Source organism: Danio rerio, chromosome 10, assembly GCF_049306965.1.
Source record: "Danio rerio strain Tuebingen ecotype United States chromosome 10, GRCz12tu, whole genome shotgun sequence".
In the NCBI taxonomy this organism is placed as follows: domain Eukaryota; kingdom Metazoa; phylum Chordata; class Actinopteri; order Cypriniformes; family Danionidae; genus Danio; species Danio rerio.
Window position 1 is genome coordinate 41,349,742 of NC_133185.1, and position 14,054 is coordinate 41,363,795.

Consider the following 14,054-nt stretch of genomic DNA (forward strand, 5'->3'; position numbering starts at 1 on the left):
ATCAATAACAAAGTCAAGAACATGAATGTAAATACTAAATATTTTAAAATGAAATCTGCACAGCTACACTGAAAAAAATTATTAAAGGATGATTTTTTGGATTTACTAAAATGTTTTAAGAGGTTGTAAACAATTTTTTGGGCTGAATTTAATTAAACAAATTAAGTTAACATTACTAAATAATTTTTTTTTTTTGCTTAATTAAACTCATAAATTGTTTGCAATAATTTTGCAGGTTTTTTTAAGTGTACTAAAAATAAATCAGAAGCAAACAAATAGTTTCATTAATAAACTATATGCAAGAAAACCTCTTGGAAATCACAAAAACCTTTTTTTCCAATAACATAGACTAGCATTTCACAGAAACATTGCAGTTGTAGAAGTGCCATCAGTTGGTTTTATTATCCTTTGAGAATATATTAAGTGGTGTTAATAAATCTTACATGAAGATGTTTTCTTTTCCCAGCAGATCTATTAATCAATTATTGAGTTATATCATCAGTGTATTAGCAGCTTGGCCCCACTGAGAACCTGGAGGCTGAAGGGGGATTAAGATTCAATAAACAGGACAAATGTGTGTTCATTAACTGTTGCTAGTAGTTTGATTAATAGTTTTCTGTTTATTTTTTTTAAAAAAGGCATTAAGGTAACTTGATCTCTGCCCCAACATTTATCTTAAAACTCTATAATGTGATATTTTAAACTGATATCAAATATGAAATGTTGAACATCAAATGTTTTGAGGCCTCACAATGTAATTCAGAATCAGAAACCAAAAACTCCAGAGAATCCCAAAGCAATTGTTTATTTACATTTTTACCATGAACATGAAGTCAGAATTATTAGCTCAATAGAAAAAAGTCTTATTTGTTTTATTTTGGCTGTAATTAAAAGCAGCTTTAAATTTTTTATGAACAATTTTAAGGTCAAACTTATTAGCCCTTTTAAGCTTTTTTTTTTTTAAATTGTTATACTGTCTCCAGAACAAACCATCGTTATACAATAACTTGCCTAATTACCCTAACCTGACTAATTACCCTAGTTAAGCCTTTAAATGTCACTTTAAGCTGTATAGTTTCTTGAAAATATCTAGTCAAATATTTACTGTCATCATGGTACAGATAAAATGAGTCAGTTATTAGAAATGAGTTATTAAAACTATTATGATTAAGAAATGGGGGGGGTGATAAACGGGGGCTAATAATAATTCAGGGTGGTTAATAATTGTATAATTCTGACTTTAACGGTATATGTAATAAAATATAAATATGCAAATGATATATAACCAGACTCCTCTGGGCAAACCTTTATAATATACATATGTGTAAATAAGTTTGGTATGTAAATGTTCTGACCCAATGCAATATTAGCTCTTATTTGTTTTTATTTTTAATGTTTCTCTTTCTATAGAAGAGGTGCTTTGTGAAATGGACATTAGAGATCATTAGAAAGTGCTTCATGTAAACACTGTGACTGCTGTTTGTCTGAAGAGTGTCAACATATTTGCTACACGCTCTTAATTTGCTCTCTGGAGAAACCAGACAGACCCTGATGAGCACAGACTGAAGGGAAATCAGGCCTTAGAGAATTTTCACAGAGTGGATGAGTGACAGGAGCAATTAATGAAGACACTGACAATCACAAACACTGAAAACCACCTGAGATCTGAGGAAGAAAACATTCTGTGTTATCTTGTTGATGGCAACTTTAAGAGATTTAATAGTATTTTAATAATCAACTATGTTTCATATTTTATAAGAATTGTAAAATATATGTTATATTTCACAAGAAGCTTTATAAAACAAATGTAAAAGATGTTCAATTTTAACAGATAATTCAGTAATTACAATTAACATTAAATAAAAAGTGTTCTTTTATTATTAGACTACATTTATGTTTTACTTCAACATTTGAATGTGCTTTGTCTTCTGTTATTGTTGTGAAATATAAAAGCATTTTAAGTCCCTATAGAGCAGGGGTGTCCAAACTCGGTCCTAGAAGGCAGGTGTCCAGGAGAGTTTAGCTCCAACCCTAATCAAACATACCTGGGCCAGCTAATCAAGCTATACTAGATACTTCCTGGCAGGTCTGTTGAAGCAAGTTGGAGATAAACTTTCCAGGACACCGGCCCTCCAGGACTGAGTTTGGACACCCCTACTATAGAGAGTTTATAGAGTTCCCACTTTATTATAAAGTACAAATTAATCAACAAACTCCTAATTTGCTGCTTATTAATAGTTATGAAAGTAGTAGTTGGGTTTAGGTATGGGTAATGGGGATGTGGAATAAAGGTCATGCAGAATATGTAGTTTATAAGTACAAATAAACAACCAATATCTGTATACAGTTGAAGTCAGAATTATTAGCCCCCCTTTGATTTTTTTTTTCTTTCTTCCTTTTTTTAATATTTCCCAAATGATATTTAACAGAGCAAGGGCATTTTCACTTTATGTCTGATAATATTTTTTTCTTTGGAGACAGTCGTATTTGTTTTATTTAAGCTAGAATAAAAGCAGTTTTAATTTTTTTAAACACCATTTTAAGGTTAAAATTATTAGCCCCTTTATGCTATATATTTTTTGATAGTCTACAGAACAAACCATTGTTATACAATATCTTGCCTAATTACCCTAACCTGCCTAGTTAAATTAGTTAAGCCTTTAAATGTCACTTTAAGCTGTATAGAAGTGTCTTGAAAAAATATCTAGTAAAATATTATTTACTGTCATCATGGTAAAGATAAAATAAATCAGTTATTAGAAATGAGTAATTAAAACTATTATGTGTTGAAAAAAAATCTTCTCTTCGTTAAAAAGAAATTGGGGAAAAAATAAATGGTGGATAATAATTTAGGGGGCTAATAATTCTAACTTCAACTGTAATCAACAGGTAAGCCATTGGTTAATATTAAGAATTGGTCCTCAAACTAAAGTATTACTCAATTTTTGATGCTATTTTTCAGTGAATAGTATGATTAAATATGAATATGATTTAAATGTCCACCGATGTCTGAAAGTTTTATAATTACTAGTTTTCTTATGTCATTGTCCGGCTTTCATGCCAACAGAAACCAGGGCCTGTTTCTACCTGTTTGTTAGGCCAACTCCATGAACTTTGAGTGACACCCAATCCCTAAAGCCTGGTCTTTGTCATCATGAGGGGGAAAAAAAAGTTAAGTCCCAACCACTCTGTACATAGCAACAAACACTATATATGTGACACACACTAATGTATTTGTCGTAAGTTAGGCCTCAGAGTCAACATACCAGGTGCAAAGCCACTAACTACATGACACCTTACCTTAATGCTTTGTTTTGTTTTATACAGTGCTTTGAACGTGTTCCTGGCTTTAAAAACTGTCTTTATCAACTGTTACAGTAATTGTTTGTAAAGAGAGTGTCAAGAAAAATAATTGTTTAGTATAATATGCTTTTGTTCATGTTGCATTTAAAAGCAATTCTTGGTATTTCAGTGGGATATGGTTAAGTTTAGGCATGTGTTTAGTGGTAAAGGTAGGATTAATGGGGGAGTTCACCCAACAATGAAAATTCTGTCACCGTTTACTCGCTCGTTTTGTTCCAAATCTGTATGAGTTTCTTCTGCTGAATTCAAAAAACATTATTATGTTTGAAGAATGTTGGAAACAAGACAGATGATGGTCTCCACTGACTTCCATAGTAGTAAAAAGTATTATGGAAGTCAGTGGACAGGTATCAGTATTTTTCAGTAGATCTTTTATGTGGGTTTATGTGGATCAAATAGTGAGTATAAATGTAATTTTTGTACGAACTATCCTTTAAGTGTGGGTTATATGAGTATTTACAGAAATGTAAGATGTAAACACATACAGACATTTTTAAATGCAATTACATTGTATACATGTGTACATACAGTTGAAGTCGGAATTATTAGCCACCTTGAATTTTAGCCCCCCTGTTTTTTTGTTTTTTTTTTTCCCCAATTTCTGCTTAACAGAGAGCAGATTTTTCCAAAACATTTCTAAACATAATAGTTTTAATAACTCATTTATAATAACTGATTTATTTAAGCGTTGCCATGATGACAGTAAATAATATTTTAGATATTTTTGAAGACACTACACAGCTTAAAGTGACACTTAAAGGCTTCACTAGGTTAATTAGATTAACTAGGCGAGTTAGGGTAATTAGGCAAGTTATTGTATAACTATGGTTTGTTCTGTAGACTATCAAAAACAAAAATGCCTTCAAGGGGCTAATAAATTTGTCCTTAAAATGGTGTTTAAAATATTAAAATGTGCTTTTATTTTAGCCAAAATAATACAAATAAGACTTTCTACAGAAGAAAAAAATATTATCTGACATATTGTGCAAATTTCCCTGCTCTGTTAAACAGCATTTGGGAAATATTTTTAAAAAAAGAAAAAAATTCAAAGGGGGCTAATAATTCTGACTTGAACTGTATATGCATTATATCAATTGTTTATTTGATATGTTAGTACATACTATATTTAAAGACACTTCATATAAACTTTGTACCGGTTTTTTAAAAATGTTTTTCAGTGTAACACACAAGTAACTTTGCATGTTAAGAAACTGAGTAATAATAGACTGTCTGCTTAATATGCTAGCACCTTTTTTTTTTGATGGTTCTCCAGATGTTCAACAAATTTCTAAATATGCCAACTTATTCCGTTAAACCAAAACATAACCTATTAGATCACAAATGTAGTTACTAAGTTGCTTACAGTTAACAGAATGTCTAAAGGGCTCCATCAAAATAAAGTAAATGGTAAATGACTGAAATATAAAGTCTGATTATATTATTATTAATAATAATATGAAACAATATTAATCACTTTTCACATATAATCTTTGCAGATTTGCAAAATGCTATCGAAGAACTGGACGACAATCAGTGAGTTTATTATTGTGGGCATCCCTGGACTGCATCCAGACTACTATGGCCTGGTTTCTGCCATTTTCTTTGTCATCTACATAACCACAGTGGCTGGAAACATGTTTTTTCTAGTGCTGTTTGTCACTACGGAGAGCCTCAGGAAGCCTATGTACATCATCTTAGCAAGTCTGGCATTATCTGATATGTGTTTCTCCACTGTTGCCCTGCCTAAGATCATATCCAAATACTGGTTTAATGCAGGAGCGACCCCTTTCCATGCTTGTTTCTTCCAAATGGAGCTAATCCACTATTTTGGGTCTTTAAATTCACTGATAATGATGATTATGGCACTTGATCGATATGTGGCGATTTGTTATTCTCTCAGATACCAGACTGTTATGACAAACCATGTAACATACATCCTAATTACCACTGCTTGGATAACAGCTTTTATCGCACCAACAGTAGCCACGCTAGACACACAACAGCTTCCTTACTGCGGCCCTAACCTCATCCTTCAATGCTACTGTGATCACATCTCCATCACTAACTTGGCATGTGCTGAAAACAGCAAGCAGTTGTTGGTGGCCCTGTGTATGGCTCTGCTGGTGCTACTTCTTCCTCTAGTTTGCATCATTTACTCTTACTGTCACATCATAGCATCCGTTATGAGGCTGTCAAGCTCTCAGAGTCGCTGGAAGAGTTTTGCCACGTGCAGCACTCAGTTGTGCATCATCACACTGTTTTACATGCCACGCTTTACAGTCTATCTTACCACTTTCCTGCAAATCCAGATCAGCAAAGATTTCAGAATACTCCTCGTACTGATCTATTGCCTCGTCCCACCCCTGGTAAACCCGTTCATCTACTGTTTGCGGACACAGGAGATCAGAATGATTGTGAGCAGATGGGTGAGCAGGCAACAGGCCTTAAGAGTAGCTTGCAAAATTAATGTCATCACTCTCTGAAATAATCTGTTCTGTGGAGTTTTAATACAAAAAATAAACTGATTTGTTCAATTGTTCAGTTTAACTATGATGTGTGAAGTCCTTTGATGAAACCTGGTGGTTTCAGTACAAGAAAACTTCATAATATGTGCTTTCAAATAAAAGACGTCATTAATAAAAGTTAAATGATTAACAGACTTGTCAAAGTAAGTTGTTGAAAATCAGATTCACTTGAAAAAAACAATATTTAAAGTAATAAGTTCCACATAATACAGTATTTACACATAAATAATTAGGCCTAGATTTAAGATTTGCCAATGAAATCTAAATTGAATTTTCACCCATTTTGTTTACACATTCATCATTATAACAATTATTCATTCATTCATTTTCTTTTTGGCTTAGTCTTTTATTCATTAGGGGTCACCACAGTGGAATGAACCGCCAACTTATCCAGCACGTGTTTTACACAGTGAATGCCCATCCAGCTGCAACCCATCACTGGGAAACACCCATACACCATTATTAACACACATACACTACAGACAATTTAGCCTACCCAAATCACCTCTAGCATGTCTTTGGACTTGTGGGGGAAGCCGTATCACCCAGAGGAAACCCATACCAACACAGGGAGAACATACAAACTCCACACAGAAATGCCAGCTGAGATTCGAACCAGCAACCTTCTTGCTATGAGGTGACAGAGCTACCCACGCATCACCTTTATAACAATTCATGTAAATTAAAACAAATGTACAATGTGAAAAGTGTAAATTTTTAAAACAAATACATTTATCTTTTTAAAATGCATCCATTCTACTGATTCATTGAAACAAAGAAGACATCGATAAAAGCTTAGTTGATGGTGACCTACAGCAGAATTGGGAGAGGGAGGGAAGGAGGAGTCATGTGGAAGAGAACCAATACTAGGGTAAACCAAAAGACATCCGGCGAAAAAAATGTGATTCACAGCTGACCCAATGGAAAGGGGCCGGGGGACAGCTTAGAAATAGGTCACCCAAGGCAGAATTGATAGAGGCAGGGAGGAATTATGGTAGAGGACCAACAACATCTCAGACCAACACTGGAAACACCTGGAAGAAATGTGACCCAAAGCAGAACTGAGGGAAGGAGTACCCGAGGTGGAACACTGACAACATCCCAGAGTGACCCACTAAAGAACTGAGGGAAGGAGGACCCATAGTGGAGGACCAACAGCAGTCCAGAGTGACCTGAGGACAGCTGAAAGGAAGGCAACCCAAGACAAAACTGAGAGAAGACCTGTGGTGCAGGACTGATGACAGCTCTGAACAACCCAGAAACCAACTAGGAGGAAGATGAGCTATGACAAGGGGAGGTCTGAGTGCATGGTGACCCGCTGCAGAACTGAGGGAAAGTAGTGGAGGACTAAAATCAGCCTAGAGTGATCAGGTGACAACTGACAGCAAGGTGACTCAATGCAGAACTGAGGGAAGGAGGACCCATGGTGGAGAATTAACAGCAGCCCAGAAAGAACAGGAGACAGCTGAGAGGAAGGTGACTCAAGACAAGACTAAGGGAGGACCCGTGGTGGAGGACTGATAGCAGCTCAGTGTGACCAGTGGCAGCTGAGAGGAAGCAAACCCAAGATAAAACTGAGGGAAGGAGGACTCATGGTAGAGGACCAACAGCAGCCCAAAGTCACCAGGAGACCACTGAGAGGGAGGTGACTTTAGGCAGAATTGCAGGAGGACCTGTGGTTGGAGACCAACAGCAGTCCAGAGTGACCAAGGGACTGCTGAAAGGAAGGCAACCCAAGACAGAACTGAGGGAGGACCTATGGTGCAGGACTGACAATAGCTCAGAACAAGCTAGAGATGAAATAGGAGGAAGCTGACCAATGATCAGGGGACATCTGAGAGCAAGGTGACTCATAGCATAACTGAGTGAAAGTAGTGGAGGACCAAAAGCAGCCTAGAGTGACCTGGGGAGTGCTGAGAGGAAGGTGACCCAATGCAGAACTGAGGGAAGGTGTACCCATGGTGGAGGACTTACATAAGCGCAGAATCACCCGGGGACAGCTGAGAGGAAGGTGACCCAATGCAGAACAATGCAGGTAAGGTTTACCTGTGGTGGAGGACTGACAGCAGCCCAAATTGACCGGGGAACAGATGAGGGGAAGGTGTCCAACTGCAGAACTAAAGAAAGGAGGACCAGTAGCAACCCAAAGTGACCAGGGGACAACAGAGAGAAAGGTGCCCCATTGCAGAACTGAAGGAAGGAGGACTCATAGTGGAGGACCAGCAGCTGAGAAGGTGACTGAAGACAAAATTGAGGGAGGATCTGCAGTGGAGGACCAACAGCAGCCTAGAGTGACAAGGGGACAGTTACTAGGATGATGACCCAATGCAGAACTAAAGGAAGGAGAACTCATGGTGGAGGACCAAAAGCAGCCTAGATTGACAACAGGACCACTGTGGCCAAGACAGAACTGAGGGAGGACCTGTGGTGCAGGACCAACGACAGCTCTGAACAACCAAGATGACAACTAGGAGGAAGCTTACCAATAACCAGGGGACTGCTGAGAGGCAGGACCTGAGATAGAGGCTTTGGTGTTTGAATATGTTTTGAAGGCGAGTGTAGGGGTTTTTCCCAGTGCTAAGTTGCAGCTTGAATGGCATCCGTGGCATAAAACATATGCCAGAGTAATTGGCAGGTCTACTTTGGTGACCCCAGAGTGACAGACAGATGGATGCATGCATGCAGACATACATACTGTGCGTGTAGGTGAAACATACTATGTTTTGTGCCAGGTAACATGGTGTGTATTTGCATTGCAGTTTGTTACCCTTTCTCTTTAGCCCACCTGCTGGTGACTTTTAGACTATATTACTACTATTTTATTGATGTCTTCAAATATTTGAAATTAATTTACAGTAAATGTGTTTCCCACTTGTTTCTTTATCTTTGTAAATATGTGTTATTATGCAACACAGGCATTTAGCATCTCATTTCAGTAAACCCCAAAGGTCAGCCCAGTTTCATAATCTCAAATGATTCAAAGCATGATCATGACGTGATGGACCCTACAGGCTTTAACACTGATTCAACAGCTATAAAATAATGAAATCACAAGTGTAGCAATGATATTAGAGATATGACACTCTGAGCCAGGAATATTCTAGCAGATTTCACAAAACCTTACTGAGGAATGAGCAAGGTAATCATGCAATTAGCCGAAATACAAAACAAACTGGTCATTTTAACAACACAATTTAAATTTGTAAATGTGGGTAGTTTCTTTGATTAATTTAAACATCTTATATTGTCTAATGTTGTGAAGTGTGCACAGTATCACAGGTTCTTTTGTTTCAGTATGTCACAGGAGGGAAATGAAACCAGAGCTTTTGTTGTAACAGAGTTTTTCATCATGGGTTTTCCTGGACTTCTGCCTAAATACTACAGCCTGACAGCGGCGCTTTTATTCTGCATCTACATCGCTGTGATCACCGGCAACTCTCTCATTGTGGTTCTGTTTGTGATCGAGCGCAGTCTCCACAAGCCCATGTACATTATCATGCTGAGTCTGTCTGTGTCTGATATCTGCTTCTGCACAGTCGCTTTGCCGAAAGTCATTTCTCGCTATTGGTTTAATGACGGTTATATTTCCTTCTACGTTTGTTTATTTCAAAGGCAGCTCATTCACTATTTTGGTGCTCTGAACTGTCTCATTATGATGCTCATGGCTCTAGATCGGTACTTAGCAATCTGTCACCCACTCAGATACCCTGTTTTAATGACAAACCGCATGTTGGGACTATTATTAGGGTTTTCATGGGTCACTGCAATGATTCCTCCAACAATTACCTTAACACAAACACTGAAACTGCCATTTTGTGGGCCAAACATAATTGCTCAATGCTTTTGTGATAGTACGTCTATAAATCAGCTCGCCTGCGCTGATGCCAGCAATGCCAATTTCATTGCATTTTGTTTAATAATGTTTGTGCTTCTTGTGCCCTTTGCTTTCATCATCTTTTCCTATGCATGCATCCTGGTTTCTGTTCTTCAAATAGCAAATGCTAAAGGCCGACTGAAAGCCTTTTCTACTTGTGCTACACAGCTCACCATCATAAGCATCTTTTTTGTGCCCCGTTTTGTGGTTTTCTCCAGTAATAACCTCCCAAGCAACAATGAGAAGATCGCACTGGTCATGTTTTACAGTCTGCTTCCACCACTGATGAACCCTTTCATTTACTTCATAAGGATCAGAGAAATCAGACAGGTCTTTTTCAAATTTTGCACTCAGAGAATCATGATTAACTTAAAGGGTTAGCTTGTTTAAAACATGATATTCTACATATCGCTGTTTTTATTAATCTCATTATATGAATCCTTAGTTGATATGTGCCATTTTATGCATTTACAATATTTGTTAACATTATAGGCCTTTAATACGGTGATATTCCACATATGATTGCCATTTATCAAACATTCATTCATTCATTTTCCATTTATCAAACTTAGAACAAATAAGTTCTTTTCTCTGTCAGGCTTTTGCCGTGAGCAGGTGATAAATGATATTTTCATGCTTAAGAGAAATAAAGACATATATGTAAGGGCGTGGGTAACATGCATTGTTTTTCTAGGAAGTTAATCTGACCTACAGTGTGTATTGAACATATCTTCTAACACTGTAGTTTTTATATATATATATATATATATATATATATATATATATATATATATATATATATATATATATATATATATATATATAGATATAGATATATATAGATATATATATAGATGTTATACTATAAACAACAGACTGTTTTATGACAAACTGCAATCATATTTATTATTTTTAAAGTATTTTAATTAAGGATAAATCAGAACTACACACTGAAAATAAATAATTTTTCAAAGATTATTTCTTAGATTTAAAAATTTTCTAAAAGTTAATAAACAATTTATTTGTGCTGAATTTAAACAATAACTGCTAAATTTGTTTAAATTTAACTCATATAAGTTATTTGCAACAATTTTGTAGAAATGTATTTCCGTGTGTATATACATATCTTTTATCAATTATGTTTTTATTATCTGTTTTAATTAGCCAGTTTTTAGCTAGGGAATTTCATTAGTAGTATTTCCTATTGACAAAAAAGTACAAGATTATCATAATGTCTCAAATCACTCATCAAACAGCAGATTCTTGCCTTGTTTGAACTTAAAAAAACTGCTGTATAAAAGTATATCATAGATATCACTGCTGAATTTCAGGCCGCAATGCATGTATTCATGAGTGACTATAGTAAAAGCTCACAAGGATGATAATTGATCAGATAAAGCAGTAAAAAGTCATTTTAAATGTAAAATATATTTCACACCACAACTTTAAAGGACGGTTCACACCAACTACAATAATAACTGTTTTAGAAATGCTATGGCTTCTCTATGCCTTTTCAATGTGAACTCTGTTCAATTGTATTTAGAATGATTTTTAGAACTTTATCTATCATAAAGGTAATTGAAACAATGTCAGCTACCATTATGTTCTTTATATGTTCTTGTTTTGTTTTGGTAAACAAGTACTAACCTTCCCAGAACAAGGAACAACTTACAAATAACCTGAAAAGGATCATTGCAGACATTTTCTCTTATAGAGGGAACATTCTGTTTACCTAAAAGAAAACTTTCATGGCTAACCAACAGAGAATATTATAGGAACCAATAGCCAGCCATAGATTCATTTAATTCATAGGTTCAATAACCAGACATAGATTTATTTAGGCTCTAAATAAATTTACAATTTACAAGGCTCTGTGAACACAGCTGTTTCTCTTGCTGTCCTTACTGATACTGCAGTGAAACTGTGGACACTTGTCATCTCTTTCATTTTGGCAACCTTGAGACCATAGTGAACTTGTCTAACTGCAGAGATCATTTCAGCATCATTTTTAGCATCTTAAAACATTTTTAAATCCATTCTTTTTGTTTCATTTTAATTCTAAAACAAACTTAAAAAGTAAAAAACTTGTTGATCAACAGCCCTGAACAATTAAGCTTCAGTGTGCAGTTTTCAATGTATCCACAAGGTGGCGCAAAACAGTCATGATGAACGAGCTTGATTGCTGTCTAACCTTAGATGACTCGAGGATTGAAAAGTAAAATAAAGGACAGAAACGTACAGTAAATCCTAGGAATTCTTATATGAATTTGACCTCGGATTATAATGACAGAATAAATTATTATTTTTAAAAATGGAGCAATTTATGTGCAAATGCATTTTATAAGAGTATAGCAAAGCAATAATAGAGTATTTTAGATAGCACTGCTTTAAAAAATGACATGCTATTGCGTAACTGCAGATTAACTATGTACATGCCTGATAGCTGCAGGGTTCACCCTATACACAACACCTTAACTTTGTTTGATTTTGAATATAATAGCATGCACCTTTTGTAAAGCTCATTTCAAACAATTATTATTGTGAAAAGCAATACATAATAAACTTGAATTTAATTGAATTAAAGACAGTCAGACGGTAGCATATTCACTCACCGGTCACTGTATTAGGTATACCTCTCCAACTGCTCATTCACAAATTTCTAATCAGCCAATCACATGGCAGCAACTCAATGCATTTAGGCACGTAGACATGGTCAAGATGATCTGGTGCAGTTCAAACCGAGCATCAGAATAGAAAAAAAATATCTAAGTGACTTTGAATGTGGCATGGTTGTTGGTGCCAAACGGGCTTTCAGAAATTGATTAACTGGCGCCAAGTATCAAAAGTAAAAACTGAATTTGCTGTGGTAGGAGAAGCTGCTTGAATCTTTTCTTTATTTAATAAATGACTTGCATCTTAGAAGACAACACCGACACGCAATGATCGTGTGGTGGCGTTTGAAAGTGTGAGACGCTGAGCACAGGCACTCTTGACAGTTTTGGATGTCATTAACAATATAATAACTCTAATACTGAAATGATCAAGGCGTTTGAGAATGACCAAAACAACAATTTAGATGTTTTACAGTGTGCTCAGCCTGCTGGTTTATCCATTCACACACACTTTTATCATCACATGATCTCATATAGCAAAATCACATGACTTTTTTAAATGCACATACTGGAATTTGTTCGGTAAAAGTGTTTCCTTTGTAGTTTATGTGCATTTGTTTGTATCAAATAAAACGTTTAACCTGCTCGGTTGTGCGCATTTTGTTATTGTACATTTTTAAAACTTATGCGCATCTAGCGTTTCCATCAACCAATTTTTTTATGCACATATCCAAAATACGCATAAAAGTAGGTGGATGGAATGCTACTGACAGAGCAGAGCTCATTAATGTTCATGACCCTTCTAAATGAGGGGAAAAATGAAATTCTAGAGTATTTCTGCACTTTTAAAAGCAACCATCTATTTAGAAATCAATAACCACAGTGTACAGTATGTGCATTCTTTGGCACCAAAATAAGGTAATTTTCAATAACTAACATTAACAAAAAATAATGAATAGTGTTCAAATGTATTGTTCATTGTTAGTTTTGTTTAGTCAGTCACAAATGTAAACATGATACCTTATTGTATTCATAGCATCAATAGTTTTCATCAGTAGTAATCCTCTTTATATTGTGTGTGTAAAAAAAAAATCAGGACAAAGCTAGTATATAGTTAGACTAGTTTTTAGCTGGGTGTCCGCGGGGTCTTAAAAAGTATTAAAAGTTGATAAAATCAATTATGTGAAAATAAAGGCCCTTAAAAGATATTATAGTCTTAATCGCATTTTTATGAGGTCTTAAATTTTGTTTAAGCGTTGTCCAAAGTGTTTGACTCCAAAAAAAAGCTAAAGCATATCATTAAAATATATATTTCCCTCCTAATATTAAGAACGGCGTGCTCGATCCATGCCATTAGTTTGGGCTGGGGTGTATCTGACCAAGCTCCTCCGTACAGTTGATGTCACATAATTTGCGACAAACGCGGGAATTGGCATGACAGATGGGAAAATGTAACATTTGCATACTCCTGGTTGGAGAAAGACGAGTTTAACAGTGACTGAAGCCTGTCGCTGAACAACCGCATAATTTATTCTTTCAAGCTTTGTTTCTTCCAAGCCTATCTTAGTTCTGGTGCATGGTTTTGCTCAATTTATTTATTTAACTACAACTATTTATTAAGTTTAAGGTTTAGTACTGATTAGAACATGAAGTGGCAATGAGGTCTTAAAATATTCTGAG

General features: G+C 35.6%; 2 protein-coding genes across 15 annotated transcripts in view; both read left to right on the top strand.

The window, feature by feature from the left end:
• or30bv1 (odorant receptor, family 30, subfamily BV, member 1) overlaps positions 1–14,054 on the top strand; it is a 190,265-nt gene that overhangs the window by 149,679 nt on the left and 26,532 nt on the right. For 3 of the 12 annotated variants that reach the window (XM_073914219.1, XM_073914221.1, XM_073914216.1), the window contains exons 4-5: positions 3,068–3,171; positions 4,860–5,910. The exons of 2 other annotated variants lie outside the window; for them this stretch is intronic. In XM_073914219.1, the coding sequence (XP_073770320.1) occupies positions 4,869–5,846 (978 nt within the window). In that variant the 5' untranslated portion in view covers positions 3,068–3,171; positions 4,860–4,868 and the 3' untranslated portion in view covers positions 5,847–5,910. 12 annotated transcript variants of the gene reach the window in all.
• On the top strand, positions 6,224–10,426 carry or30bu2 (odorant receptor, family 30, subfamily BU, member 2). 3 transcript variants are annotated; one of them, XM_073913500.1, is made up of 2 exons: positions 6,224–7,989; positions 8,059–10,426. In XM_073913500.1, exon 2 carries the CDS (start codon positions 9,184–9,186, stop codon positions 10,141–10,143), a length of 960 nt encoding a protein of 319 aa, XP_073769601.1. In that variant the 5' UTR covers positions 6,224–7,989; positions 8,059–9,183; the 3' UTR covers positions 10,144–10,426.

Coding starts and splice junctions, on each gene's coding strand:
- or30bu2 (XM_073913500.1), top strand. CDS start 9,184: ATGTCACAGGAGGGAAATGAAACCAGAGCTTTTGTTGTAACAGAGTTT.